Source organism: Primulina eburnea, chromosome 14 (genome assembly GCF_022965805.1).
Source record: "Primulina eburnea isolate SZY01 chromosome 14, ASM2296580v1, whole genome shotgun sequence".
Taxonomy (NCBI): Eukaryota; Viridiplantae; Streptophyta; class Magnoliopsida; order Lamiales; family Gesneriaceae; genus Primulina; species Primulina eburnea.
In genome coordinates this window covers 30,278,326-30,305,056 of record NC_133114.1, presented here as the reverse complement: position 1 = coordinate 30,305,056, position 26,731 = coordinate 30,278,326, and the positions used below count along the sequence as shown (strand labels likewise).

General features: G+C 35.3%; 3 protein-coding genes across 13 annotated transcripts; 2 read left to right on the top strand and 1 right to left on the bottom strand.

The window, feature by feature from the left end:
* The first annotated feature begins 2,942 nt into the window (after positions 1–2,942).
* Positions 2,943–17,357, top strand: LOC140812957 (uncharacterized). Of its 8 annotated transcripts, XM_073171345.1 has the most exons (21): positions 2,945–3,129; positions 3,441–3,697; positions 6,012–6,075; positions 6,483–6,539; positions 7,483–7,510; positions 7,592–7,714; positions 8,410–8,521; positions 9,069–9,106; positions 9,216–9,269; positions 10,190–10,258; positions 10,399–10,584; positions 11,686–11,765; positions 12,057–12,179; positions 12,249–12,516; positions 13,010–13,096; positions 13,194–13,361; positions 13,888–14,012; positions 14,151–14,289; positions 15,504–15,628; positions 15,732–15,905; positions 17,051–17,357. In XM_073171345.1, the coding sequence occupies exons 6-21, from the start codon at positions 7,679–7,681 to the stop codon at positions 17,085–17,087; spliced, it is 1,821 nt and encodes a 606-aa protein (XP_073027446.1). In that variant the 5' UTR covers positions 2,945–3,129; positions 3,441–3,697; positions 6,012–6,075; positions 6,483–6,539; positions 7,483–7,510; positions 7,592–7,678; the 3' UTR covers positions 17,088–17,357. The 8 variants fall into 8 exon arrangements, 7 of the variants coding, with proteins under 7 accessions (XP_073027445.1, XP_073027444.1, XP_073027443.1 ...); XM_073171344.1 differs by lacking the exon at positions 6,012–6,075 and having other exon boundaries at positions 2,943–3,129; positions 12,252–12,516; XM_073171343.1 differs by lacking the exon at positions 6,012–6,075 and having other exon boundaries at positions 2,944–3,129; positions 3,528–3,697.
* Positions 17,250–20,534, top strand: LOC140812958 (uncharacterized). 3 transcript variants are annotated; one of them, XM_073171347.1, is made up of 8 exons: positions 17,250–17,366; positions 17,863–18,122; positions 18,240–18,323; positions 18,597–18,737; positions 19,193–19,258; positions 19,358–19,525; positions 19,637–19,966; positions 20,075–20,527. In XM_073171347.1, the coding sequence occupies exons 2-8, from the start codon at positions 17,883–17,885 to the stop codon at positions 20,177–20,179; spliced, it is 1,134 nt and encodes a 377-aa protein (XP_073027448.1). In that variant the 5' UTR covers positions 17,250–17,366; positions 17,863–17,882; the 3' UTR covers positions 20,180–20,527. The 3 variants fall into 3 exon arrangements, with proteins under 3 accessions (XP_073027448.1, XP_073027449.1, XP_073027447.1); XM_073171346.1 differs by lacking the exon at positions 17,250–17,366 and having other exon boundaries at positions 17,789–18,122; XM_073171348.1 differs by lacking the exons at positions 17,250–17,366; positions 18,597–18,737 and having other exon boundaries at positions 17,786–18,122; positions 20,075–20,534.
* A 3,196-nt stretch (positions 20,535–23,730) lies between these two features.
* Positions 23,731–26,169, bottom strand: LOC140813345 (protein CUP-SHAPED COTYLEDON 2-like). Of its 2 annotated transcripts, none has more exons than XM_073171853.1 (3): positions 25,395–26,169; positions 24,982–25,265; positions 23,731–24,440 (listed from the first exon to the last, which is right to left on the bottom strand). In XM_073171853.1, the coding sequence occupies exons 1-3, from the start codon at positions 25,576–25,578 to the stop codon at positions 23,934–23,936; spliced, it is 975 nt and encodes a 324-aa protein (XP_073027954.1). In that variant the 5' UTR covers positions 25,579–26,169; the 3' UTR covers positions 23,731–23,933. The 2 variants fall into 2 exon arrangements, with proteins under 2 accessions (XP_073027954.1, XP_073027953.1); XM_073171852.1 differs by having other exon boundaries at positions 23,731–24,473; positions 25,395–26,165.
* Between the last annotated feature and the right edge of the window lie 562 nt (positions 26,170–26,731).

Below are 26,731 nucleotides of genomic sequence, written 5' to 3'. Positions count from 1 at the left end.
CACAACTCGCTATATGATGTTAGAAATTGCAAATCGTAGGTACGATGTTGTAAACATAAATCTCATATTTCATTTTCTTGTCTCAAAACATATAATCAATTTTCAATTCAATATTATTTTACCAATTTATACTCATCATTGGATACTTTAACTACTTTCAACAATTTTTTTATAATATTAATAAATTCATTTTATTAAACTGAGAGACTAGTGTTTAACTCGTTAGAAATTTAGATTAAATAAGGGTATTTGTGTGAAAATACACTTATAAAAAGCTCTAAACTTCAGTGCAATAATACTTTCATTTAAACTCAAATATGCGATAACCAAATTTTTTAAAAATAATATAATTCTACACCCAATAAAAATCAAACTAATTCAACCAAATGTTATTACACAAGTTTTTATATTGATATAATAGTTTCTTAAACCAAATTAATTAACGTATTTTTAAACGAGCACGATCTGAACACCCACGCTGACATCTCGAGTGACCAAGTACTATTTGTTAAAACTTAAAATAATCCAACCAGTGATACTAAGTTAGAGCAAAACCAAGATCAAGGGAATCACGTGAGCACGTGATTGGGACAGTGAGTCGGTGCATCGTTTCTCGTAAACAAAGAGAAGCGCACGATTTGCGGGGCAGTGTATCCTCTTTCTCTGTGGCCCGGCCTTTCTTTCCTCACCCCTCTTTGGCTACACGCGCTGCACATCGTGGAAAATAACTCGTATAATCTAATCTAAAATTTATGTTTAATAATCTTAAATTTTTATACATTTTTTGTCGACAGAAGAGAGTGGGCAGTTGCCCCTTTCAGTTTCAGCCTGAGATAATAATGGTATTTAGCCCTCCTTGTTGACTGCCTAATCTTAACTAGTATAATAATATATTGTACATCATGCTGCGTGCTAGCTCCTTGAACAAAATATCCACCTTTTGCAGGTGCCCGTTTATAAGAATATATTCCAGCACTCAAGTAGCTTCAGTACGGCTCGATTAATATATAATTTTGATTGGGTTCCATTCAAATGTTATCATATGTTATTCCATATATTTCCGGTCGAGCATGTTGTAAACGATGAGTTTAATACGATTTATTGACGTAGTTTGGATGCTATTGTGATAATTCCGATAGTATACTCGAACGACAACGACCTCGTGTTCTCAATCATAAAAGAAAATATATCATCCACTCGAAGAAGTCTGAATTCCTCAAAATTAATTAACTTTACTATAAAAGAACAATCAGTAAAAAGGTGACATTATCCAATCATATTACAAAAATAAAATATAATGCATTTAACAAATAGTATAATGTAAATATCATTCTTAAAAAAATTTAAATATTAAATGAGAGAAATAGTGGTGAAATTTTTGGCCTGCCTAGAATCATTTCGTCGGCTTGGATTATTTGTATTTTATTGAAATTGAAAAGAAATATAAACTGAGATTAATTTTGAGGAGTTTAATTCAGTGGACCAGAATAACGCCGTGAAATCCATCGTCATCCATCCGTTTCCGGGTTTATTTCATCCTACCTATGTGGGCATTACCCCATGATAGGATGGATGGTCAAGATTTGTCCATGCATATGTAGGACCCACAATTTTTTTTTGAAATTGTATGTTTGGCAATATCTTGGCCATCCATCCTCTCATGGGGGCAATGCCCACATGGGTAGGATCTCATTAACCCCGTTTTCGTAGCATTAAAAATTTATAATATAATTTTGTAGGTGTTCGGAATTGAAGAAAATGGACTTCCTACATCTGGGTTATTTTGCCATTTTATATTTTTTTTTGGTTGTCTTAATATAGAGTTAAATTTCTATATTTAATATTATTTTTCCTTGTTTTTATTAACATATTAATTAAGTTTTCGAAAACCTGGAGTTATTAAATAAGGATAAAATATGATGTTACTTTCCAATGATTTTATTTATTTATATTATAAAACAAACAAACGTATATATTTGAGACGAAAAGAATTTATCGTGTTTTTAGCTGCTCATGTCAACATATTCCATTTTCTTTTGTATTCTTTATCTCATGTATTACTAATATTTGTTACAAAGGGTGGATTAAAATTTGTGAGATGATATCAAATCAAAGTATTTCTAATTTTAGCTACGATGTTAAAAAAAGTAAGTATATTGTAAAAAATTAAATATGTATTAAAATTAAACGTGTAAAAGAGCATATTTGGAATTAAGAAAAGACAAAAACTTGTGTGGGACGGTCTCACGGGTCGTATTTGTGAGACAGATTTCTTATTTGGGTCACCCATGAAAAAGTATTACTTTTTATGCTAAGAGTATTATTTTTTATTGTGGAATATGAATATGGTTGATCTGTCTCACGGATTATGACCCGTAAAACGGTCTCACATAAAACTCACTTTTAAGAAAAAACTACCACATGTTGTTAGTATTCAATAATTTTCCTTTATTAATAGTAAGTATAGATGTAAATAAAAAAAAAAATTGTCGCTATCGATTATTGAAATTATCACGGATCAAAAAGAAAATGAGAAAATTCAAATATTAATATCTTGAGGCAGAAGTGTTTGCAAACTGTATCCTCTAGTAGCCCATTTGTATGAAAGCCCAATCCAATAAAAGAGGATGGATGGCCCAACAAACTCAAATTAGTTTTTTACTTTTATTATTATCAATTATTTATTGTTAATCGTATTATTAATATTATTATTCTTATGTTTATGTTCATTAATACTCATAATTTAATTGATTCCTGTGTGTATAAATTAATATAATATTTTTTAATTTTATATTTTTATTAATAATTTAAGAAATTTAAAAATAAAAAATTGAATGGAGGAGCAGGGCCCTTGGAAAATTTAATTTTTGTTGATTTATATATTTGTTAATTTTGCTATCCTTATTTATATTATTTAATTATTTTTTTTAAAAAAAACCATATTCTAAAACAGCATGTATCTTTCTATTTGTTGTCGATGCTTTTTTTCCTCTCTGCGGAAACCGCAGGGGAAAAGGATCGTTCACATACATTTGTATATATTGTCAAAGTTCTGTAATTGATTTCGTTCGATTGAGTGTTAATGCTCTGTTGAAAGCTGTGAATCTTGGCTTAAATCGGCATTACTAAGTTCGGTATCCTAGTTCCTTTTATTCTTGTATTGAAATGACCAATTTTGTACACCAAGTTAAAGTCGTTGTTGCTTTATTGTTTTGGCGATCTTTCTGTTAGTTTGGAATACAAGAATTGTATTTGTATGAGAATTTCGATGAAATATGTTGGGCCGTTACCTTAGCATCGCCATTACACCTAACTAGTGTTACGTATAAGAGTCCATTCGCATTAAAAGGTTATAGGTTAAATTTTAGTTGTTTTTTGGTTAATTGGATCTCAGCAGTTGGTTTGGACTTGCTGATTTTAGTTTGTCAACGTTTTTCCAGATTTTAGGTCCTTAAAACAAATAGAAGAGTGAAATTCAGTTGGCCAAGTTGCGATATTTGCTAAATCATCAGGTTTTGGGCTGCCAGGGTTATTTGGTTGGAACTTTGTTTTTTGCTGCGAGGTTCTGAAGGGGGAAGGGAAGTTGTTGAGATATATGCATAATGGCTGATGCAGCTGCTCTTATAGAGGCCTCAGGATCCAGATTTTGTGATTTGGAGCTCATTGGAAGAGGTTCTTTCGGGGATGTGTACAAAGGGTAAGATTTTGATTTAACTTTATTCATTCTGTTCCTTTCAAGTTTAATTGTAATAAATTGACACATTCAGCTGGTGTTATTACAACAGTATGCATTTACGAGGAGGGTTATTGGCCTCATTTGAAAGCAAAATTCCATTAAACACTAAAAATTTATGAAGCTTTTGGATGTGTTATGTTCATAGGAGCTTGGAAAATTTAAAAACTTTTAACTTTTTCAAGGACTGGAGGAGAGTATGAGATCAAACATTTAACAACTCTCGACTTCAATGAGGACTAGAAGGGAGTGAAACTCTTGGTCTCACTCTACTTGCTTGTCAACGTGAGGTTCACACCTACACAAACTTAAGTTTGATGCTAAAGATGATGTGATTAACAGTTCTGGTGTCTAATTTTTTCAATAAGCATAGATTACTAGTGAACATTTTGGGAGTTCCGAGAATTTCTTTTGACATTGTCTTTATTGGTCAAGACAAGATAACTAAATCAACCAGTGAATGATAGATCTTCCGCTAATGTGGCAATGATAAAGTGTCATTTTTTTAAAAACGGATATTTACAGTTCAATAATGCTAATTCCGAGGTTCCAAAAATTTTGAAGTGCACAATGCGTTTGTAATATATTAGGTTATCTGAAGGAAGTTTTAGTCCCAATATTTTCTCTATGCACCTTATCAATGGCATAATCGTGTATACTTTACATTATAGAGGGTACTTAATCCGATAGTTACAAAATGCATGTTGCGATGACCAGTCTTACTGGACCTTTGCATTTGTTAAGTTACGCCAAGCTGCAATGTGAATCACTTGGACGTTTTGCAATTATTTGTGAAGACAAAGTCTGTATACTTCTTATTAGATTTCCTCCTCTTGTGGTTGCCCTAATACTGATGGTGGATTATCTGATGTTGACCATTTGAAATTGTCTGTTTGGAAACTCATGAGCTGGTATTCATAATGGTCGGATATGAGGCCAAGTTCCAGAAGAAGGGATGTAATCGAGTCGAGCCGAGCCGAACTCTTGAATGTTTGAGTTTGGTTCGTTTATAATCGAGCCGAGCTCGAGCTTTATTTAACGAATATATGCATAGCTCACGAGCTTATTCAAGCCTTTATCGAGTCTAAACAAGTTTAATAAATATGAATGATACATTTAAATATTCATTAAATTAATTAAAAATTAAATTATATATTTAAAGAAAAATATATTATTCTTATTAAAATTTGTAAATTTATTATAATAAATAAATTTAATAGATTTTTCTATATATTTCATACATAATATGCAAAATCAATAAATCAAATATCAAAACTATTATTTTTTCATCTAAAAGATTACTCATGAACTTACCAACGAACGTGTTCACGAGCTAACGAGCCGAATATTGTAAAGCTTGAGTTTGGTTTGTTTATCTTAACGAGCCTCATTAAATGAGCTCAAACGAGCTTTTATCGAATCGAGCTAGCTCACAAAAGGTTTGGTTCGTTTACATCTCTATCCAGAAGCTTAGAAGCCCATGAGTGATCCATTAGTTATTTATAGAGGTTCATTTACGAGATCGAAGTCTACGAGATTTCATAGAGTCTCTTGATGGAATAATGTAGTAGTTGGAGGGCCAAGCAAAGCATCATAGGCCAATTTACGGAGCAAGAGTTGAACTGAACCAACTACATTGATGTCCATGACTAGGAATTAGAAAACTTAATTACAAGCTCGATTCATTTGGAATTTCCAAGCATAATGTTTCTACATTTTGAATTGTTTGAAGTGATTGGAAATAGATCTTTGTTGACCTCTCATTCAGCCAATTGGTGAGTAAAAAAAACTTTGGAGTTCCCTTCGTTATTTTGTTCGTGGATCATGGTGAGGGCCACATCAAATCCTTATCTTATGTAATGATGGTTTTGACCATAAAATTAGGTAACATGTGTTAAGATGTTGTCGGGAGACAAGCAAGTGATAGGCTTGGGCTTTGGCTCATTGCCTCCTTCTGAATTATACTGCTGCAAAGGGACACATGACACAACATATCATATGGAGAGGAGGAAATACATAGCTATGAATTGCCATTTAGTGTAACCTTTAATTAGAAATCTTGGAACTGTATGGTTTACTAATAAACTAACTAAATCCTGCATTCTATAAAAGTTAGGTACAAGAGAATTTGGGGCGATCCTTTTTCGTTTTTCCTATCTGAAGTGAAATTTTTTATACATGTTGAAAAAGAGGGAAAAGATCAAAGTGGCCCAAGAACCAGTGGAATGAACCTAGTCTATAACGTTCATTCTTTGAATTTTCTTTAAATCATACCCAGGTGCTAGTGATTTGGGTGTTCATTTTGATTTTCTAGCAAATTGAGATTTGAGATGACACCCGAGGTAATGGAATTTCAAAATTTTACCTTTGCTTCTATTTGTTGTAGTAACTTGGTCATGTTCTTGAGTTTTTGAATTGTTATATTCATTGCTTTTGTTTGTAGTGTGCGAGAGTAAAAGTTAAGCGAAATATTTAAAACATTGTCATGTTTAGAATAAAACAAAGTTAAGGATTGCAGCAACTATGAAGGCTAATTGATTTTTCCAATACTGGTGGTCTTGATTATTTTCTTAATGTATTTCTGTGGTTTCAAAGTGTTAGTGGTTTGTTGCTTTATTAATGAATCTTTTTATTGTTTATTACCTTTCAGGTTCGTCTTGATTATTTTCTCAATGTATTTCTGTGGTTTCAAAGTGTTAGTGATTTGTTGCTTTATTAATGAATCTTTTCATTGTTTATTACTTTTCAGGTTCGATAAGGAACTGAACAAAGAGGTTGCCCTAAAGGTCATTGATTTAGAAGAATCGTGAGTACAAATTAGACTTACATTTGCTAGTATAAGATGTTTGATGTGCCTCTCTTTTTACTTTGATGTTTTTTGACGGAATGAAAGTTTCTTATTTTAGATTTTTCATTTTTTAGATTTCATTAGCAGGAGATGATCTGAATGTCACTTGTTGCATCCACCTGTTTGTACATCTTTCTTTCTCTGCCATCAAGAAACAAAATTTGTCTGCACTTTCACGTGCCATGTGGGAGGAAAAATACTGGGGTGGAGTGAAGTTTGTATTATAGTTATTTACTAGTTCTCAAAAGGATTAGGCATGTTTTTTTGAGAAATGTGAATCTGGGAAGTATGAACTAGAGGGAGGAGTGTGGTGGATCCCCTGAACCCAGATGCAAAAGGTACTCATGTTATTGTTTGAATAGTGTATGTTACTAGCTGGTGGGGTTATTACACGCAATGTAGCATTGGACATTGTATAATCTCTAATTTATTGCTCGTTGAGATGATTCTTAGAGTCAGTTGTTGCGAAGACATTTGTTGGGCAGTTAGATTAAAGTAGTATAAATCCTGGATGCTTCATAAAAGGGTATTTCGGGCACGACAATCAGCATTTATCATGTGTTGAGAAACTTTTCCAAAAAGCTTCATCACTTGTTTTTTGTAACCGCTGTCAACTTTGTGTACAACGGTAACTTATTCCTCGAGTCTGTACTCTGTGTGGCATTATCAGGGTTCTGGTTATAGTGGTGTGCTTTGAACTCTTGCCTAAAACAAGGTTTTAAGTTTTCTATACCATGGATTGCGCAGCAGCAAAATATGTCAATTCATCCACCCTTCAAGAATTCAACACGATGATCGAATACTTTTATTAAGCTCTTTGACTCTTCTTTTAAGTCTTCCATTTCTGTTATCCGTGATAATTTTTTCCTGGAGTATCATCTATTTTCTTCTTCTCATCCAGGGAAGACGAAATAGAGGACATCCAAAAGGTATCTTCGACATCTCTGACTTTGTGGGTTGAAATTTTAACGCTGAATGATTGCCTTTTATTTTTTTTTCTTTGTTGACAGGAAATTGCTGTTCTTTCAGAATGTCGCTCTCCTTATATTACTGAGTATTATGGGTCTTTCCTGACTCACACCAAGCTGTGGATTATAATGGAATACATGACTGGTGGTTCTGTTGCTGATCTGGTGAGTCGCTAACATGTTCTTTTATATTTTCCATTATTTTGTCTTTGAAAGGTTTTTACTCCAGTTGAGATATGCCATACTGATTTAATGTTGGCAGGATGACAATGTTAGATGTCAAGTTGACTTGTTGTAGTTAATCTGGGACCTTTTTTATTGTTATATTTATTAAAAAATTTGAAGTTGATTGCCGATATCCTTTTATCAACTGACACCTCCTTCCTTCAAAAACTAACAGTTGGAGATCTATGTTTCTAATCTTTGATGTGTAAACCTTATGAGCTTTCTCAAATTTCTTTTTCCAGTCAAGCCTTGCCAATTGTCAGGTGCAAGTCTATGTATCTATTTGCCATCGTGGGATAGTCATATTTTTTCTATGCCCTTTTCTGAGAGAGGCATCCAATGGTATTGAACCTAAAAGCTGTAAACTCTAGGAGTCTGTGATGAACAGCAGTCTCTGATGCTGTGGTCAATTGGGTACTTACATACAAGGCCAGCCACTTAATTTGGCGTGTACCATGCTTTTACTTTGTGTAGACGCTAAGGCGTGGGCATTTTATTGCCCTTAAATTTATAACCATAAAAATGGAATTTAAATTGCCTCAAAGGCAATGATGTCTTCTAAACAGTAGCTTGAGTCATGGAAAAAGATATACTCATTATTCACAGGATACTAATACTGTTTTGTACCTCTGCAGATTCAACCTAACCAGCCACTGGATGAAGTTTCGATTGCTTGGATTTTACGTGATTTGCTTCATGCAATAGACTATCTCCACAATGAGGGGAAAATTCATCGAGATATCAAAGGTAGATTGGTAGGATCAATCACTTTGTTTGGCCACGTTGGATCTTTACAGTTTTTTGAACATGTTAATTTTTAAAAATCGTTACTTGGACTGGATTTTTGTAGGTTTGCTGTGAATGGGTCATAAATTGGCCAAGTTAAGATGAGTTATAAATCATCTTGTTGGATTAGGTCTAATTCATTTCACCCTTACCTCTCGGTGTTTTAAGCACACCTTTTCTGGCTCGAGTCGCACGACCATTTTCCACCTAGTTCTAATTTTAGATACTTGGAAACCTACCCAGTATTTCTGGAGGAAATCCTTCTTGTTCCAGTTTAGCGCTCCTAATCATATGTTAGATGTATTATGCACCTGAAACCTTTAATTTTTCCAAACCTATAAATTACGACATTAATGATGCCTAGGGTATACCCTTGTATTGCTTCTGTTCTATCTTCAATTTTCGTATTAGTTTTTTTCCTTCTCATCATTGTATTTGAATTTTATTAAGTCCTTTTCCATCATGTATGAATTTGTCTAATGACAAGTTTTATAAAACATTTTGACAGCCGCAAACATTTTGTTGACAGAGAGTGGTGATGTCAAGGTATTATCCGTGGTTACGAAAATTTGATATGCTTCTATTATTATATCAGTCTACTAACTAATTGGCTAATGTAGATGCACTAAGTTGATTTGTCATTTTATATGAATAGGTTGCAGATTTTGGTGTTTCTGCTCAGTTGACGAGGACAATTTCACGAAGAAAGGTATCGGTTTCTTAATTTTAGTTCTTTTCTCTTCTTGAAATATGTTCCTTGCGACGATCTAGCCTTTTATTTTGCCCTATATTAGTCCCCAAGTTGCTCTGCATGGCTCTACATATATATGATCCCTTTAAGAGGTGAGCCTCATTGTCATGATATTGAATAGTATAATCTAACAGAGGATGTCAAATTCAACTTTTCACCAGTCAATCATACACTTTCTTGATAGAAATGAACTAGAAAAATTAAGAGAAAAGATTGCATGCCTTTGATTTCCCATAAACTGATAAATGGTCCACAAAACAACTTTTCAGCCTAAGATCTTAAACTATTAAATTGTTAATTTGTTTCTTGTTCGACCTATCCAATAAGTATGGCATCCGAATTATACAATGTTAATGTTTTCAATATTGAAGTTGAGAAAAGGATTCAGTGTCTTTCTACTTTAGAGTCTAGATATAACATGACAGTGGGAGCATGATTTTTTCATCTCCATGTCTGTTTCTATCACTAATATGATTTTAAAAAATTGGTATGTTTGAATGTTTTTTTTTCGTCTTTTTGGTGGGATAATAGGTTCTAATGATATGATACAGACCACAATTTTAATAAAAATCTTGCTCACTGCAATTCTTAGTGCGATCTAGATTGTTCGCAATTTTAGATTGTGCCTAATAGTTTCATAGTGAGCACGATGACTTTGTTGACGTGAACTCTGCCGCATTTTATGTGCCTCATGATTTGTATGCTTTGACTTATACCAGTATGTATTGACAGCATCGTGTGACCACTTACCACATCTCTATCTACATGCCATTATATTTCTTCATTTCCGCATAATCATGGACATGTCTGTATTCCTATGTTTCTTTTTTACTCAAGGACTGCTTGATTCTCTATCTGATGTAACCATAATGTTGCAGACTTTTGTAGGAACACCATTTTGGATGGCACCAGAGGTAATTCAGAACTCCGAAGGATACAACGAGAAGGTAGACTCATGTCAATGATAACTTTTCCCTAACCTTGTTTATTTGTGAGTTTTATAACTTCAGTTATATTTTTTTGGACACACTTTGTGCTATACTTCTTTCCTTCTTATTATAATGTGGGAAACTTTGGCTTCAAGCAGGCAGATATTTGGTCTTTAGGGATAACGGCGATCGAGATGGCAAAAGGAGAACCTCCACTTGCAGACCTCCATCCTATGAGAGTTCTTTTTATCATTCCTAGAGAAAACCCTCCACAGCTAGACGAACACTTTTCTCGTCCACTTAAAGAATTTGTTGCCCTGTGTCTGAAGAAGAATCCTGCAGAGGTAGCATTCTTTTAGCCCATTCTTTCCATTCCACATATCTATCTGTGTGTTTGTGAGTGTGGTGGGAGAACTTGCAATTTTAGGAGATGATTGTTGTGAAGTCATGGAAATCAACTTTATATCTTCAAACCAGATCATTTCTCTCTCCTTGACCACATTAAGATTTTTCAGAATGTCTAAAGGAACTTACTTTGTTTGCTTGATACATTTTGGAAACTCCTTTTCATTTAAATAGCCATGGTGGTCATGGGAGTTCAAGTTTTCCTATCCTGGGTGGTTTTTTCCCTTGATGAAGAAATCAAATCTAGTCATTGTAAAAAAGACCTGGGATTGTCCTGGCATCCCTGAAATGCTGCATCTAGTCATTGTGTGCTAACAACAGATGGAGCAAAATTCTCTTACACATGATCATTGCTCACTGTAACAAATTGGTTTTGTGAGGAATATATTTGCTGCTGCCTGTTAATGAATGCATTTCTTTCAGCCATCCGAATATCACACTTAGTGTAATCCTACCACTTATCTGTTATATTTGTTCTTGAATAGATACTTTGTCTTGGAAGTTGCTGATTTTTCTTGTGTGTCCCTATCAAATATTCGATAACAAGCTGATCAGTCTCTAGGAATTTGTGCCTTCTTCACAAGTCTTGATCATCAATGGATCTACATAACAATCATTGATCACTTGTTACTTGAGGATTCTTGATGGTTTCTTTTCCTAAAGGGTAGTACGGGAAAAAAACAAGAAAAACAAAAACAGATGCTAATCTCCTATATTCTTTTTTGTGTTTGTTTCTTGCATCAAATTGGCTTTGACATAAATGACATTTTAACATGGACTCACTTTCTCTTTAGCTGTATGTTTCATTAAACCTATAATTTGAGACCCTTCTTTGTCTGTTTATTTATTCTTGGTATCCTTGATCAATGTGCTAACACTCTGCATGCTGCTGACTAAATTTGGTCATCGGTTTGGTTGTGATAATGACTTTCTTGTCCATCTTTGAAACTATCTTGTTGAGAACTGTTTAATTTGCCTTTGATGCTGTTTTGTGTTTGTAGCGCTGTTGTGGTCATTCTTTTTCTCTCTCTCTCTTTTAGAGGACAAGTGCAAAGGAACTACTTAAATACCGATTTATCAGAAATGCTAGAAGGAGCCCGAAGCTTTTGGATAGAATCAGGTATATTGATCTATTTGTGATTGGACACAGTTATTCTTTAATAAAATGTAAGGTGTCTAAACAAAGTGTGGGCTTCCTTTTATTTCTCTACATATAATACTGAACATTTGTCCATGAGTTAATCATAAATTATGGATTTAAATACGGTGAAACGTGCAAATTACATTTGGTATTAATTGCTATTTGATAACACCAGAAAACTAGAGACATGTGTCAAGATTCTTGCGTTAACCTCCACATTTTGCAGTGTTATTTCAGTGACTTATAAACTTGAAATTATTTACCATGTAGAGACCGTCCCAGGTTTCAAATAGACGGAGAGACTCCTAAAAATGGTCCAACTATGTCAGAGGAGGATTCTGGAACTTTGAAGGTGGCTAGAGATTCGGGATTTGAAGACACAGTTCGTGCCAGGTCAGTTGAAAGTGTCGAAAATATCATTTATGTAACTCGTTGCTGTGCTGATTGATGTTAAAATAACAGTAGTCAGGTATGGGGTCTAAGAAACTCCGGATGGGATTTTAGTATTGGTGGATCAACAAGCACTGGAACTATTCGGAGTGCAGTAAAACCACCTCAGGTGAGAGATAGGAAAGCTGAGGCCCCATTAACTCAATATATTTCTAGAAAAATCTCAGACAGCAGCACCCAGCGAGCTACTCCTTCTGGAAGTATCATTCATTCTTCATCAGCGGTGTCTGTGGAAAAAGATACTAACCATCTTGGGCAACAAGAAAACTATATTGAAGAAGTATGGCATTTCTATCCCTTTCTGTATATCATGTGCTGTTGTAGGTTATTTATGGCTTATTGTTAAACATCGTCTAAAGCTCAAGAGCTGGTTATTTGAATATGCTTAAGCTCAATCGAATTATTCATGGCATTGAAACAAACTAAATTATCAAATTTAGGTCTGCTCGAGGATAAGTATTATATCCCGTCTCAGCAGCATCGGATAGCCAATTCTTGCAATCATCGAAACATCACTTGGATACTCATGGCTGGGGTTGACCTACACTTTCTATATTAAGATTTAAGACAAGCTTTAAGATTAATCGATCAAGTTTTCTATTGCACTTTTGCACCTGTGACATGTTAATAGGTTGGAGATTATTCATTGATGGCATGTTGTCATTGGTTGTTTGAACCTTTGGTCTCCTCGTTGGTCATAATGCCAACCAAGGCTCTGTTATGTTTACCAACATTATCCCATTAGTCTCCAATTTTTTGTTTTCTCCTTGCAGGATGATGTGAGCGGCACAGGAACTGTCGTTGTACGATCTCCTAGGGGAAATCAGATGTCCTCTATGTTCAGCTACCAAAGTTCCTTGGTTTGATTACTGATTAGCCGAGCTTATAAACATACTTATTTTTGTTGTTTCATTCTCATCTAAATCAAGGCTGCTTCTTTTTTTTTTGAATTTCCAGTCTAGCAGCACTTATGACTCTACTGAAGACGTTTCCATCAGTGGCACGGTCGTTTATCGTGGCCAACATGATGATTCGGATTCTCCTCGGACTCCAAAATCTAGACTGGGGCTTCAAGAGAGAACTTTTAGTGCGGCTCTTGAAGATAGTGAAATAAACCTTGCCGAGGTTAACATACTTCGATTAATTTTGAACCTTCTTATTGTCATAACATGCCAGTGTATAGGTATGCTGTAATATTCTCACTACGAAGGGCATATCCCTGGCAGGCTACTGGAGAATCATAATCTCATCCTAGAAGCAAAAATTTCAATTTTTATCTTTTATATTTGTCTCTTTGCAAATATATTTAGTCCGTCATGTCTTAAATTTCGGTTTTAGCATGTTTTTTTTTAAATTTTAGTCTTTTTTTCCCTGCATGACGCTGACAATGACGCCAATGCAACCATGCTCCTAATGTGCTTCTGTGAAAATTGTCAAAAGTTGAAAAATATATGACTAAAACCAGAATTTGAAATGTAGATCGATCAAATTCGTAAAAAAAAAAATATGAGACCAAATTGCAGTTTTTCTCATCCTATAAATTGTATCAGTTCTCTTTAAGTGATAAAGTAGTATGAGTGTAAAAAATGGCTTCCATTATGTTGATTGTATCATTGTTTTCTATCTTAGCCTTAAAATACTATTCATTCAGGCCAAGACTGCAATGCAAGGAGGAAGAAAAGGCAACTTTAGAGATAGATCTGCACTGAGCAAGGCCAACAGGGATGTGCAAGTGAGCAGAAGATCGGAACCAACAACAAGCTCTGATTCATCACGGTAAGTAATTATTCCCGATCAAGTGCAACTTCTTGAATGTGAGGGTCTCCTGGAAACTTTCCTCTTGGATAAGTGCATTTTACCTGCATAATTTTTAATTTCTATTTACTGTAATGAAACCTGTAATTTTCTCTCCAGACATTCTCACGATTACTTTGATGCACAAAAAGCATTTGCAAGATCACACCCTTCAAGCGATGATGAAGACAATTCCAGGAGTTACACAGCAGCTTTGTCTACCCCATTATCAGTCCTTCTGATACCTGCACTTAAAGATGTAAGCAACGAGATTATTAGTAGTGGCTGCTTCTTGAGTTTCCTCCCCAATTAAATGTTATTTTCCGAAATTGATTTTTGTCTCACTGTTATCGTACCTCGTAACATGCAAGTTTTGCGTTAACCTACTATGTTCAATTGAAAATATGGCTTGTTGAAGGATTTGGTCATATAGTATTTACAATAGGAGCTGACGATGGAAAAAAGCATTTCAAGATAGTGCTAAGCCCCTGTCAGCTGAGAGTTTTCAAGCATTTCTGGTTAGAATTTAGATATGAACTTATTTTTATTTTAGCATGTTTGGAAACTGAATTCAGAAAGTATTCATAAGCTGCTGTTCATGTAGATGTGATAAGACTTCTGGGAGAGGCTTTATTTAGCCTTGCAACAAGATTGGGTTATCAGGCTCAACAAATTTCTATCTATGAATAATATTCACCATTAATTTAGTATTTACATGGTAAAACCTATTGGAATTTTTTTTTAAGCATTACTTAGGGTGGTGCAGAGAACATACTGTAGGATAGGGCAATGGATGATGCAGCGGTAGAATTCAAGCAATAGCTGCTAAAAAAGGATGTGAAGTTGTTTAAATTGATTTGAACTTTAGTATATTCTTTTCCAGTATGATAAGGTCTTATGGAGTTAGAATTTTTATATACGCTGGAGACAAGTCATTTTCCCAGCGAATTTCCATTTTTTGTGTGTCTGCATCCTGTGCTGATCTGATGAATTTACCCTTTTATTCTCCTAGTTTAGAAATTGTATTTTGGGTGAGTTTATATCAAGACTCTGTCACTCCACATCTTCTGATTTTGTTGGCCCTGTAAACTACAATGTGTTTAGGGTCAACTTAGTTTTTTTTAGCCTATTTCAACTTAGTTAATATGTGACATATTGTCGAATTATGCACTGTGTTTTACCTTTTCGTTAGGAAGTCAGGATCCCTTTTTCCTGATTTGAATTCATGGCTGGCACTTTATTTTTAACTTTCTCATCTCGGAGAAGAGTCAATTCTTGGCCATCAGTCGTCAAAGTCACGTTTGTTTTGTCCACAAATCCAAGAGAAGCGTTGATTCGTTGCTAAAGTCACGTTTCTTGTTCCCTCGAATCCAACAATTTTCTTACCATTTTATAGGAAACACTTCTTTTTGCGAAAACAATTGATTCAGTTCCTCCATGTAACTCTCTTTGTCGCATTTATGTACAATATAGGTAATTGCTGATGATTCAGGAGGATCAGTCCTCCAGAAAGTATCGAACTCTTTAATGGACATGGAACGTATTAGGCATGGGTCTTCCGAACTACTTGTCACCAAGTTACTTCAGCGATTGTCTAGGTTTATTTATATTTTAACTTCAAAATTGCCATTTTTGAATGTCTTTGGCTTGTGAGAGAACATACATCATAGTATTATTTCTGAATTATAATTAATTTTCTAGTTCAAAAGAGAGTTCTCTGAAAGACCTGCAAGAGCTGTCAGCTCGGATCTTTGGGAAGGGCAATGTCGAAATGCCATCTACAAATACAGAAGACGATAGCAAGAAAAAGCAACAGATTAAGGAGCTTCACTCAAATGCCAACATGAGCCCACTTGCTAGGTTTTTGCTCTCGAGGTTTGTCATTTCTTACCTTGCATTTCTATGTTAGAAGCGAAATTCATGAACCAACATATTGGCACCTGAAGTGTTTAAAATAAAACTGCGGCAATAACGTGAATTTTGTTTAACTTTATTCTTAGCTGTGATTTAATTATTTCCATTGTACGCGAGTATCAAGATTTTAAATATTTTTGTTAATTCATTATAAGCTAGTTATCATAATATTTTTTGGCACTGTAATGTGTCATGAATATCACAATATTGAGTCACTCTTAAAATGTATATTGACTTGCTTAATATGATCTATTAGTTTTAAATGTCATGGACATAGTTTGTTTTCCTTGATATGATTTCGAAAGGTGAGAAATTATCCGACTGCTTAGTTATTACCCAATCAAAAAACTTTTAGGATTCCCGAATGAAGGCAAGTGCAATGTGATTATTGGAACCGAAATGTTAAGATAATGTTAGGTTGAGATGCGGTAGTTGAGGAATGATTGCCCTATTACTCTATCATAGAAAAGATGAACAGTTCATAGAAAATAAATAGCCATGAAAATTAAGCCTGCAGACCACTAATCACAATGATTAGAAATTACAGACGGAAAAACATCACTCAGTTAATGTATGACACTCGGCGCAATTGGATTTTCAATGGACTTGGGTATTGAACCTCTGAAGTGGTTTTTTCAACTCTTGGTTCTGAAATGAAGGGCTTGTGCATTATTAGTTTGTCTACATTATTGCTGCGTCTAGAAACTAGTTATCGGTAAACTAGCCATTAAGAGAAGACAAATAAACTTGCCATTGTAAAAGTTTCTTTGTCGTTTCCAAATGTTTGTAAGTTGCCAGTTCTACCTGTGTTGGATGGAACATCTTGATTTGCTTACTGTCCGACATAGGTGGGCAATTCTGTTCTTCTGGAAAGGACACCTTTGTTTAATGAAGAATGCCCCTTTGTTTAAAAGAAACAAATATTTTTTAATCCATCATCCCACTTCACGATGTTATATATAATATCTAGATTGTGTATAATGTATATTTCACAACAGAATGCTATGAACCCATTTTATCCCTGAAATTCCATAATTTTTATATCTTCTTTCTGTCAACAACTCTCCCATATTCTAATAGATACATGTTAACCTCTGTACATGCAGATGGCAAGGCCATGCTTCCCGAGATCTAAATACTTGAAAAACGAGGTCAGAATCATATTTTTTGGTGGGTTCCTGTCTTGTTTTTTTAGAGTTACATGTACATATCATTCAAGGAAAGCTGTAAGTTCGCCTTGGTCATTTTTGTTGGTTATTTTGTTTACGCGATTTTCTTTTTCTTTTCGACTCTGGTGCAAGACATCGGCGATAATTAGTTTAAAATTTGTTATTTATTGTAAGAGTGAAAGAAGCACGTTGTGTGTATCAAGATATTTGTGATGGGAACTTGAATGTTGCCATTCATTGAACATTTCTTGAGGTTTTTTTTCCCTCCAAATAGTAACTTTCTTGAGTTTTATGACCTATTTATCGATCTTTTCCATGCTATTGATGGGAGCTTTGCACCCCTGTAATCTGTATAATAATACCATTTCTCCAGACTGCATTTTGCCTGTAAATTTGATCGGAGAGAAGAAAAACATAGAAAATGGAAGAACAGAGCTTGTCAAGATTTTTTTTCTCCTTTTCTTGTCTATATATCTTGTATGATGTATTGAAAAAGTGAGACAGAAGCCTCAATTATTCATTAAAAGTTTTGATTCGATGAATGATAAAACAATACTCCATATTAAAAAATCTTTATTTATTTTACCGATATTAAATAAATGGATGCTTATTATTGTTCACAATTTATAAAATGCGTTTTAAATGTATAAAATTTATTTTAAAATTTGAGAAAAATATAATATTTCAGTACCCACAAATGTTTCCGGTACTCGAAAATCATAAGATGTCAGCGGCGCTGTCTTCTGTAGGTCATTTCTTCAAGCATCTTATGTCCCGCCAACCCATCACCACCTTCTCCTCCTTCCGCCGCCGCATCTCGAACCTCGCTCCGCCCAACCGCCTCTCATCCATCTGGTCAGTTAAGCTGCTGCTCCAGAAGCAACGACGGAACCGCAATTTCACAACCATTAGCTATTATCCTCTTTCGTTGAATAGCAGCATTACTGGCGACGATTCACTCACCTCTCCTTACCTCTCGGTCCGAATTTGCTGCCCAAGTCACGCCACTGTAAGCCTGCTCCACGTACCTCTCTCATTTACCGTGGTCTGCTTGCGTCTCTGAGTGTTAGTTTCTTCTGTAGTTGGCATTACTTTTGATACGTGGAAGTTGTTTTTTGATCACTAGGATGCGCTATCGGAATCTCTTATGTGTTTCGGAGCTAGTTCGACTACCATTGATTTGCAAGATGACCATGACTCCGATAAAGAGGTAGCAAATAGTCCTGATTGAGGACTTTACTTATTCTGTCCAAATGGATATCGCAAACGAGAGCTTGTTTCGTTACAGCACAATCCATAATCTTATTGTTTATCAATTTGATGGCATTAGAACTTCAAATTCTGAAAGCACATTTAATATCGTTGTTTGATACCATTCAAGCGGGAAAATAAATCAATTATACTGTTAGAGGAGGAGAAGTTAACTTGCTACAGAGTACCGACGCAGATGACTGACATAGGATTTCCGAATTTCAACCTACAGATATGGATCACTACTATATTTAATGTAAGCCAGGATGTGAGATGCTGCATTTCGTTGGCTGCAGACTCTGTAGGATTGAAAGAAATACCGAATTACGAAGTTGAGATGCATGACCATACTGACTGGATCAAACAAACTCAGGTTTATGGGCATCCATTCGTGAATTTGTTTCTGTCTTGACTCAGTTGTAATGATTTTGAAGCCAAACTTTGGGTTTTATGACTTCAAAATCTTTGGGGTTCTGTTTCTTGCCATTAGCGATAGTAGTAGAATCCTTCATGATTTAATGATATGCGGAAATTCAGTCTTCAAGCTATCATCTGAGAAAGGATTTTTAATTAAAAAAAATATATTGATCACATGGGTTGGGATGAATAAATTCTAATGAGTTGATGCAGTGTATTTAATTAGTTAACATTCTTTGTCAAGATTTAACTTCTTAATTTTCTTTGTTTTTTTTTATTACACTCACAAGTTTTTCCTCAAGGATATCTGGAACCCACCGAGGATTCTAGCTTTCTGAATTATGTAGGTGCCTTTAGGTCTTTTAATCAACATTAGCTGATAATGTTTTTTGTTTACCGTATTAATTTCAGGAATCTTTTCATCCGGTGGAAATTACGGAGGGAATCTGGATTGTGCCTGAATGGAGAAGTCCTCCAGTAAGATTATAAGCTCAATTTTCAGAGTTGTTTGTTTTCGTTATTTTATCAGTAACTATCAGAAATATCAATATGCTGATGTTCAGCACGGCCTTGCAGAATCCCTGGGCAATAAACATAATTTTGAATCCAGGTTTGGCATTTGGAACTGGAGAGCATCCCACAACAAAATTGTGTCTACTGCTGCTGCATCAATCAATAAAAGGAGGAGAATCTTTTCTTGACTACGGTACAGGCTCGGGTATTCTCGCAATTGCAGCACTGAAGGTACTTGCTTTCTAACAGAAGGCATTATAAAATTTTGATTAAGTCTGCTGCTTCAAAGCTATCAAAGGTTCCATCTACTCCTTTTCCAACTTCGTTGTTGTTTGAGTGTAGTTCGGTGCAGATCTGGCAGTTGGATTTGACATTGAACCGCAAGCAATTACATCTGCAAAGCATAATGGTGCTCTGAACGGCGTGAGGCCTGATAAATTGCTACTGAGTCTTGTTCCTAGCAAAAATAGTCGTCACTTTGAGAACGAATTTCAGAATGAAAATTCAACCGAGCATGATCCAAACAATTCAAAAATTATTTTTGTGAAAGAGAAGTATGATGTGGTTATTGCAAACTTATTACTCTATCCTCTGCTGGATTTGGCAGATCGAATTGTCTCATTTGCGATGCCTGGAGCTATTGTTGGCATCTCTGGTATCATATCCGAACAGGTATAGTTATGAAACCGATTAATCACTTTCTTATATGGTGAAATCCTTGGGATTGTCAATGATATGATGAGAGTTGTTTTTAACATTTTATCATCAATTCTTGTACAGGTTCCATCCGTCATTAAACATTATTCCCAATTCCTGGATAACATTACAGTATCAACAATGGAAGATTGGGCTTGCATAAGTGGTTCGAAGAAAAGCACTAGTTAGATTTATGTTCTCATTTCTTAGCTGCCAACATGAGCTTTGTGCTTGTGTTCTGCATCCATTTTTAGGTTAATATGCTAATGACATTGTACCACAGACATAGATTCAGCTGGCTTCAAGAGAAACTCATGGGGAAAAAATCATCCTATGATCTCTATATTCCTGAGAGGCCAACATCTAATGCAGATCGCTCTAAAAAAAGGTACAACTTTTGTTTACCTCCACTGATTTTTGATGGTACAAATACATAAACATTTACATACGATCCTAAACAGCAGAACAAAACTGTGTCTTGGGTCTCACTCGTAGTAGAATGAGCATTAGCATTCAATTCCGAGTCTGCTCCATTTGTACTACTCACTCAGCCACAAAATGGATCATATTTGAGACACTGGATTTTGAATGCATTTAACTTATTTGGCTTAATTTAATTCATGCAAATTTCAAATTTATCCTAATCAATCAATAGAAGTACCCGTAATAATAACTATGATATGTATTTCGAACATACTAGTGAATATAAATCGAAATCTATTTTTAAATCAAATCTCTCCACCAAACTAAATCCATTCTTAATAGGACGACCTCAAGTTACAAACTAAGCACAATACAAGTATCATCTCTGGTTCAAAGACATTCCTGTATGGATTCAAGAATTTTAACTAAATGTTTTGTGGTAAATATGAGTCAGGTTGACCCACCTCATGAATATAAACTCGTGAGACAACCTCACAAAAAACTTACTCACTATTATGTGAATTGTCTCCAAGAAATGAATCCAAGTTTAAGATAATATATAAAAGACTCGCCAACACTTGTTCCAATTCCTACCAGTTAACATCGAGTGTTATGTCCTAGTTCACATTATATTATGTGCTGAAAAAAGATGATTTTAAATAAGAGAATTCCACTTATATAAAATGGTAAAAAACTGAAGCTTTTTAAAATAGTTTACTATATTATTTGTATCGTTAAAAATAAATAATACAAGTGATAATCACCTTTACAAATTCTGAATGTGGTGATACGTACATATATATGTATTTATAATATATACACGTATATGAATATCTGCAAAGATTTGATCATCATTGTCACGATGAAATTCCAAAAAAACTTGCACTATTATATCAGTTCACTTGCCGTAGTTAAATCCGTACATTCATAGTCTCTCCCCGGTTACTTTGGATTATTCTATATTTTTCTATTTATCATGTGATCAAATATTAGTCCATAGGTTATGGACATATATGTTAATTTTCATAAAAATATGAATTACTCACGTGATCTAATGATATTAACACTGACGATATAGTATAGACTAACACATTTACTCCTCAATCATTAGGTTATCAATCGAGTTTTTATCCATTGACGCAGATGTCTTCGTATTCTTTCACTGTCATTAGGCTCAGATTTCTCGGTCACATTAATGGGTTCGTATTCTTTCAGATTTGTGGTCAAATTAATGGGTTTGGACCTTTAAGGAATGGTCCATTGGCTCGGCCTCGTCAGGATTTTCATAGAGTTTGCCCACTAGATATATTTTTGGACTCTTTTTATTTTGGAAGAGAACATGAACTCGGACTTTTCCTATCTCTGACTAACAAGGAGGTCTGGCCCATAACGGACTCCACCAATTTCAGATATGAACTTGGATCCGTCCAGATGTAACAATTTAGAGGCCTCAGATGCATTTTAATTTTAATATAATACAAAACTTACAGTTTTGATATGTTGCACACCTATCGTGCACACCTATGTGAGCTCCGATGAGGTATCACTCACTCATTGGATGCGTAATTTTTCTATATTTCATCACATCCAATAGGTGGGTGATACCTCATCGGTGCTCACATAAGTGTGCAAGGTAGGTGTGCAGTATATCAAAACTGTACAAACTTAATGTGTATGATCAATTAAGAGCAATAATTAGATTAAACGGACCCGTAAAACAGAAAAGGATAGATGTGATTGCGGAGAGAATTGAAGTAACACGTCGAACTGTTTAGATCCTAATTGTTTCGGGGAAAAAAAATATTGGGATACCTCGGAATTCGGATCGATACAAATATATTTATTACATTAATCCGAGTAATTATTGCTTGGGTTTTAATTTTATTTAAAAAAAGATATTTTTTTAATAACATTTGGGTGATCCGAGAAATTGATTCCTCGGATAATTACGTTAATATAATTTTCTCCAAATTGTTATAGAATTTAAACCTATGATATTATATCCCCTAAAGAATCTCATTGTCCTCACACCGAAACTTGCCCTCGTCATGTCATACGCATTATTTCAAATGTAAGGCTGTGTTTGGTTGGAAGGATTGGATAAATTAATGATTAGTACGTAAATGATAAAGAAAATGATTGTGGTAGGATTGTAATATATGGTGTAAAATAATATTATGTTTGGTAAGATTTTTAAGTGTAGGATAATTTTGAATTTATTGATTAAAAGACGAAATTGTCCTTCCTCTTCGCGACGGCGACAGTGATGGCGGCGGCCGGCGGCCGGGCGGAAATGGTATGCCGGAAAAGGTCGGCGGGTGAGATGGCCGGAAACTATTGCCGGAAAATTACCGACGGATTACGAAAAACCGTCGCTAAGAGCGACGGTTTTTGAAAAACAGTCGCCGATCTTGTTTAGATCGGCGACGGTTTGTCTCAAACCGTCGCTATTAGCGACGGTTTTTTTACAAACCGTCGCTAATTGGCTGTCGTCAGGTGTTCGACCGGCGGTCGGCAGTTCGTCGCCTGTCGGTGGTGGTCGGCCGCGGGCGGCGGTCCGTCGGTGGTCGGCCGGCGGCGGTCGTGGAGGCGGCGGTGGTTGCGGGAAGTGGTGGTGAGTTTGAATTTAGGAGAAGGGTAAAATTGGAAAAATAAGAGGTATTAAGAGTGGGATAAATAATCCTAGGGGGTGAGGAGGTATTATTTTAACCTACCTAATATAACTTAATCATACCTAGGAGGGATAAGGTAGGTTTATTTAAAAATGAACCAAACGCTTGATTGGGCTGGATAAATTAGTCTATCCCTGTTAATCCATCAAACCAAACGGGGCGTAACAAGGTTAAAATAGAGCAGCACACATCTCATTTGCATGCGGGAAAAACACGAAAACAAAATTTTTTGACATGGCAAGTAGCGAGGACCAGATCGGATAGTGAACTTCCGAAATGTACTGTTTCAACATAATAATTACACCAAAATTATATATGAAAAGTGTGACAAACTTTAAATAATAATTTGGGTGAAACAATCTGCGTATTGCAGTCTATTTTTTACTCAACTTCTCATGTTATAAGTTTGTTTAAATAATTAGTCAAATGGTAAAAAATTTAAATACACTATAAATATTCAACTTTATATTCAAAAAAATAAAAACAATAAAATTAATAAAAAAAGTTAAAAATGACATATTTAAATAAAACACACACAAAATTACCTCCAAGAATTTTGTCTTGATTGTAATATAGAGTATAAGATATATAACGAACGGTGTGATAAATCATAAATTTACATTAAAATATAAAAGAAAATTTTAAATATTCAGCGTTAACTAGAAAAACAAACCACAGAAAATTCATACCATGAATTCGGTACAACAAGAAGAATAATAATGCAATAAATCCTAGAGAAATAGAAGCTGGCAACATAAATGCACTACAAGTTCAGATAATCCTGCATGCATTCACATATATTTAATACTAAAATTTAGATAAAAGCACAAGGCAGTGTAGGTTATTAATTAGAAACTCCACATGCAATCGAGCTCGGTGGGGCCGATCTTCTGATTCTCCGGCGGAGGAAATTGACCCAGAGAGCCATATCCAGACAACGGATCAACGTCGCCGCCTAGCATGGACGGAGCAGAAATACCGGGGAAAAAGTGAGGAAGCTGAAGATTTTCTTGAAGTGTCCTCAGGCTCGGAGTTGCCGAAGCAACGAGGTTGTGCCTTGGAAAATAGGAACCAGAAGATGAAGCCGACTGATCATGCATAATGGAGGAGTTCGGCGGCGGAAACTCGAAGAGGGAATTGTGGTTGAAACTGGCCGGTGCAGTGGTGGAGAAACAGGGCACGTGCTCCTTGGATTTGCCATCGGCACCATTGTAGGAGGAGCTGTCGTGGTCAGTAGAGGTGGCCGAGAGTTCGAGCAGCGGCGGCAGTGAAACTGAAGACGGGGAGCTGACTTCCGGGTTCACTTGGATGCCAGACCTCTTCTTCCCACCTCCGCCAGAACCACCTGCGCCACTCTTTTGAAAAACCCTTGAAATCACCCATTCGTCCTAGAAGCGAAACAAGTGCAAAATTCCTCGTTTTAGGGTAAACAAAAGTCAAGTTAATCAAATAACACATCAAAGGTCACTTCCAAGAAATGATCCGTTCAATCAAAGTCCTTTACCTTTATATGATTCAACGTTAAAACCACTTTCTTATCACCGAAAACCTCAAACATTTCAATCCATTTTCACGCATCCCGTCAGCGTCAAGACAGCCACTGGAACTACTTATTTACACAACGACGTAAAACATAAAAGGCTGAATGTGAATGTGTCGTTTGATCGTATTCATCATATGAAATTTAACGTGCCACTCAAGTAGGACAGTTAAATCAAGTTAAATCTGGATTAATTATCTCTAACAATGGCGACTGAAGTTCATGTGAACAATTGAATAAAATATATCATTGATGTAAAAATTATTACAATACGCGATCCAAAGCATCGCTATTAACCAATTATTGACAAGAAAAAAACGAAATGATTTGAATATGCAGAGAATAGTTGAACTTACCCTGGAGTTCCTGGACAAATAATGATATGCAAGCTTTCCTTCGAGGCGGTATTCATGCATGACCCAGTTGCTCTTCTCTCCTTTCGGAGCCCTGCCCAAGTAGAAAACTAAGGTTTTCTTCATACCCACAAGTGAACAAGTCTTGGAGCTGTAGATTTCCCGGTCTTTGCCAGTGGCTTTCCAGTAGCCGGCCTCGGTAGCCCGGTTAGTCCTTAGTCCTGTCGGGTACTTTCGATCGCGAAGGCTGAAAAAGTACCATTCTTTCTCTCCCATTTTCGCTCTCCCTACACACGCAGTCTTTAATGTAAGATGAAAGCAGAAACCTTCGTACAGCCATGCAAAATTCGGTGCGTTTTTGCCACATATTAGGAAACAGAAACTAGAGGGAAAGAGTCTAAGGAGTAAGAATATACCCGGGAGATGCCACGGCTCGCACTTGTTCAGATCGACTTCAGCGATGGCTCTGCTGGTGAAATTGCAGTTGAGTACCTTCTTCAAGAGGTAGTAGGTGATCAGTTCTTCATCAAGCGGATGGAATCTGAACCCTGGAGGCAAATGTGATTCATGGCTTTCGTGGAAGTAGCTGTAACCCTCCATTTCAGGCTATCCAATCCAATCCAAGAAACCAAAAACAGGAATTCAAAGACAGTAAATTATTATCCTTACTCAAAAGGGTAAGTTTATAAGCAAGCAAATTAAACCTAGACTTAGAACAAGCAAATCGTTGAAGAATTCATCATCATACATATCCCACACACACGAGTCGGAACTTGGGAATGAAAAACTCAGCCCCATCGGGCATTGTTATGGGTGCTTTTGTAGTTGGGGGGAAAAAGGTAACGGGACGATTAAGCTTGAGGAAAAGAGCTGAAGTGTAACAAGGGGGCGTCGTGTTTTCACTGGGGATTTGATGAAGAATCGAGTAGTAGGAATAAAGGCAAAAATAATAATAAGGTATGATATGACTGGAAAAAATCTGCTTGGGCTGTCCTCTTCTGCAACGTCTGCACTCTCTCCTGAACCCTTTATCACAACCATACGGCTACGGGACATAGGGGTAGGGTAGGGTAGCTAGGAACTGCTGTGTATGTATAGGTCTATAAGACAGTTTCAAGTATGCGTGCGTGTGCAGGTATTTCCTATGTCAGTGAAGAAAATGAAAGGGTTGGAACAGAAACTAGTTGAAAAAGTAAGGGTGGGGGGAAAATGATAGATTTTTTCTTCATGAATTCACCATTGTCGATAAAGCTGATTCATATATCTCTTGTGTCAGCGCAGTACACACATTAAATATTAATAATAACAAATATTATTATAATATATATCTATACTCTTAATTATATATATATATATATATATATATATATATATATATATATATATATATATATATATATATATATATATATATATAGTCCAGTTGAAATATATGAGAGAAATTCGGAACTGCCGTTTTATTTTTCTTTTCGTTTTTCTAAATTCATTATTTTAAATTTTCAATTTAATATCTCAGTATTTTTTTACAATTAAAATATAATTCTCATTTAATTATAAATTAAATTAATTATAATTTTTTTAAAAACAAATAATACAAATGTCTTACAAAAAAAGGTCGCTAGTTATAAAAAGAATTGACTAAGTTTTTGTGAGGCGATCTTACGAATATTTATCTGTGATATATGTCAATTGTATTAATATTCACGATAAAAAATAATTATTGGATAGAGACGAGATTTATAAATAAATAATA

Excerpts from the sequence above, each read along its gene's own strand:
- LOC140812957 (XM_073171343.1), top strand. The coding sequence starts at position 3,603 with ATGGCTGATGCAGCTGCTCTTATAGAGGCCTCAGGATCCAGATTTTGT. Across the intron at positions 10,259-10,398 it reads CCGAAGGATACAACGAGAAG|GCAGATATTTGGTCTTTAGG; the intron begins GTAGACTCATGT and ends GGCTTCAAGCAG. Across the intron at positions 13,097-13,193 it reads TCAGCTACCAAAGTTCCTTG|TCTAGCAGCACTTATGACTC; the intron begins GTTTGATTACTG and ends TTGAATTTCCAG.
- LOC140813345 (XM_073171852.1), bottom strand. The coding sequence starts at position 25,578 with ATGGAGGGTTACAGCTACTTCCACGAAAGCCATGAATCACATTTGCCT. Across the intron at positions 25,266-25,394 it reads CGAGCCGTGGCATCTCCCGG|GGAGAGCGAAAATGGGAGAG; the intron begins GTATATTCTTAC and ends CTGCGTGTGTAG. Across the intron at positions 24,474-24,981 it reads ATTTGTCCAGGAACTCCAGG|GACGAATGGGTGATTTCAAG; the intron begins GTAAGTTCAACT and ends TTTCGCTTCTAG.
- LOC140812958 (XM_073171346.1), top strand. The coding sequence starts at position 17,811 with ATGTTTCCGGTACTCGAAAATCATAAGATGTCAGCGGCGCTGTCTTCT. Across the intron at positions 18,738-19,192 it reads ACTGGATCAAACAAACTCAG|GAATCTTTTCATCCGGTGGA; the intron begins GTTTATGGGCAT and ends TATTAATTTCAG. Across the intron at positions 19,526-19,636 it reads TCGCAATTGCAGCACTGAAG|TTCGGTGCAGATCTGGCAGT; the intron begins GTACTTGCTTTC and ends GTTTGAGTGTAG.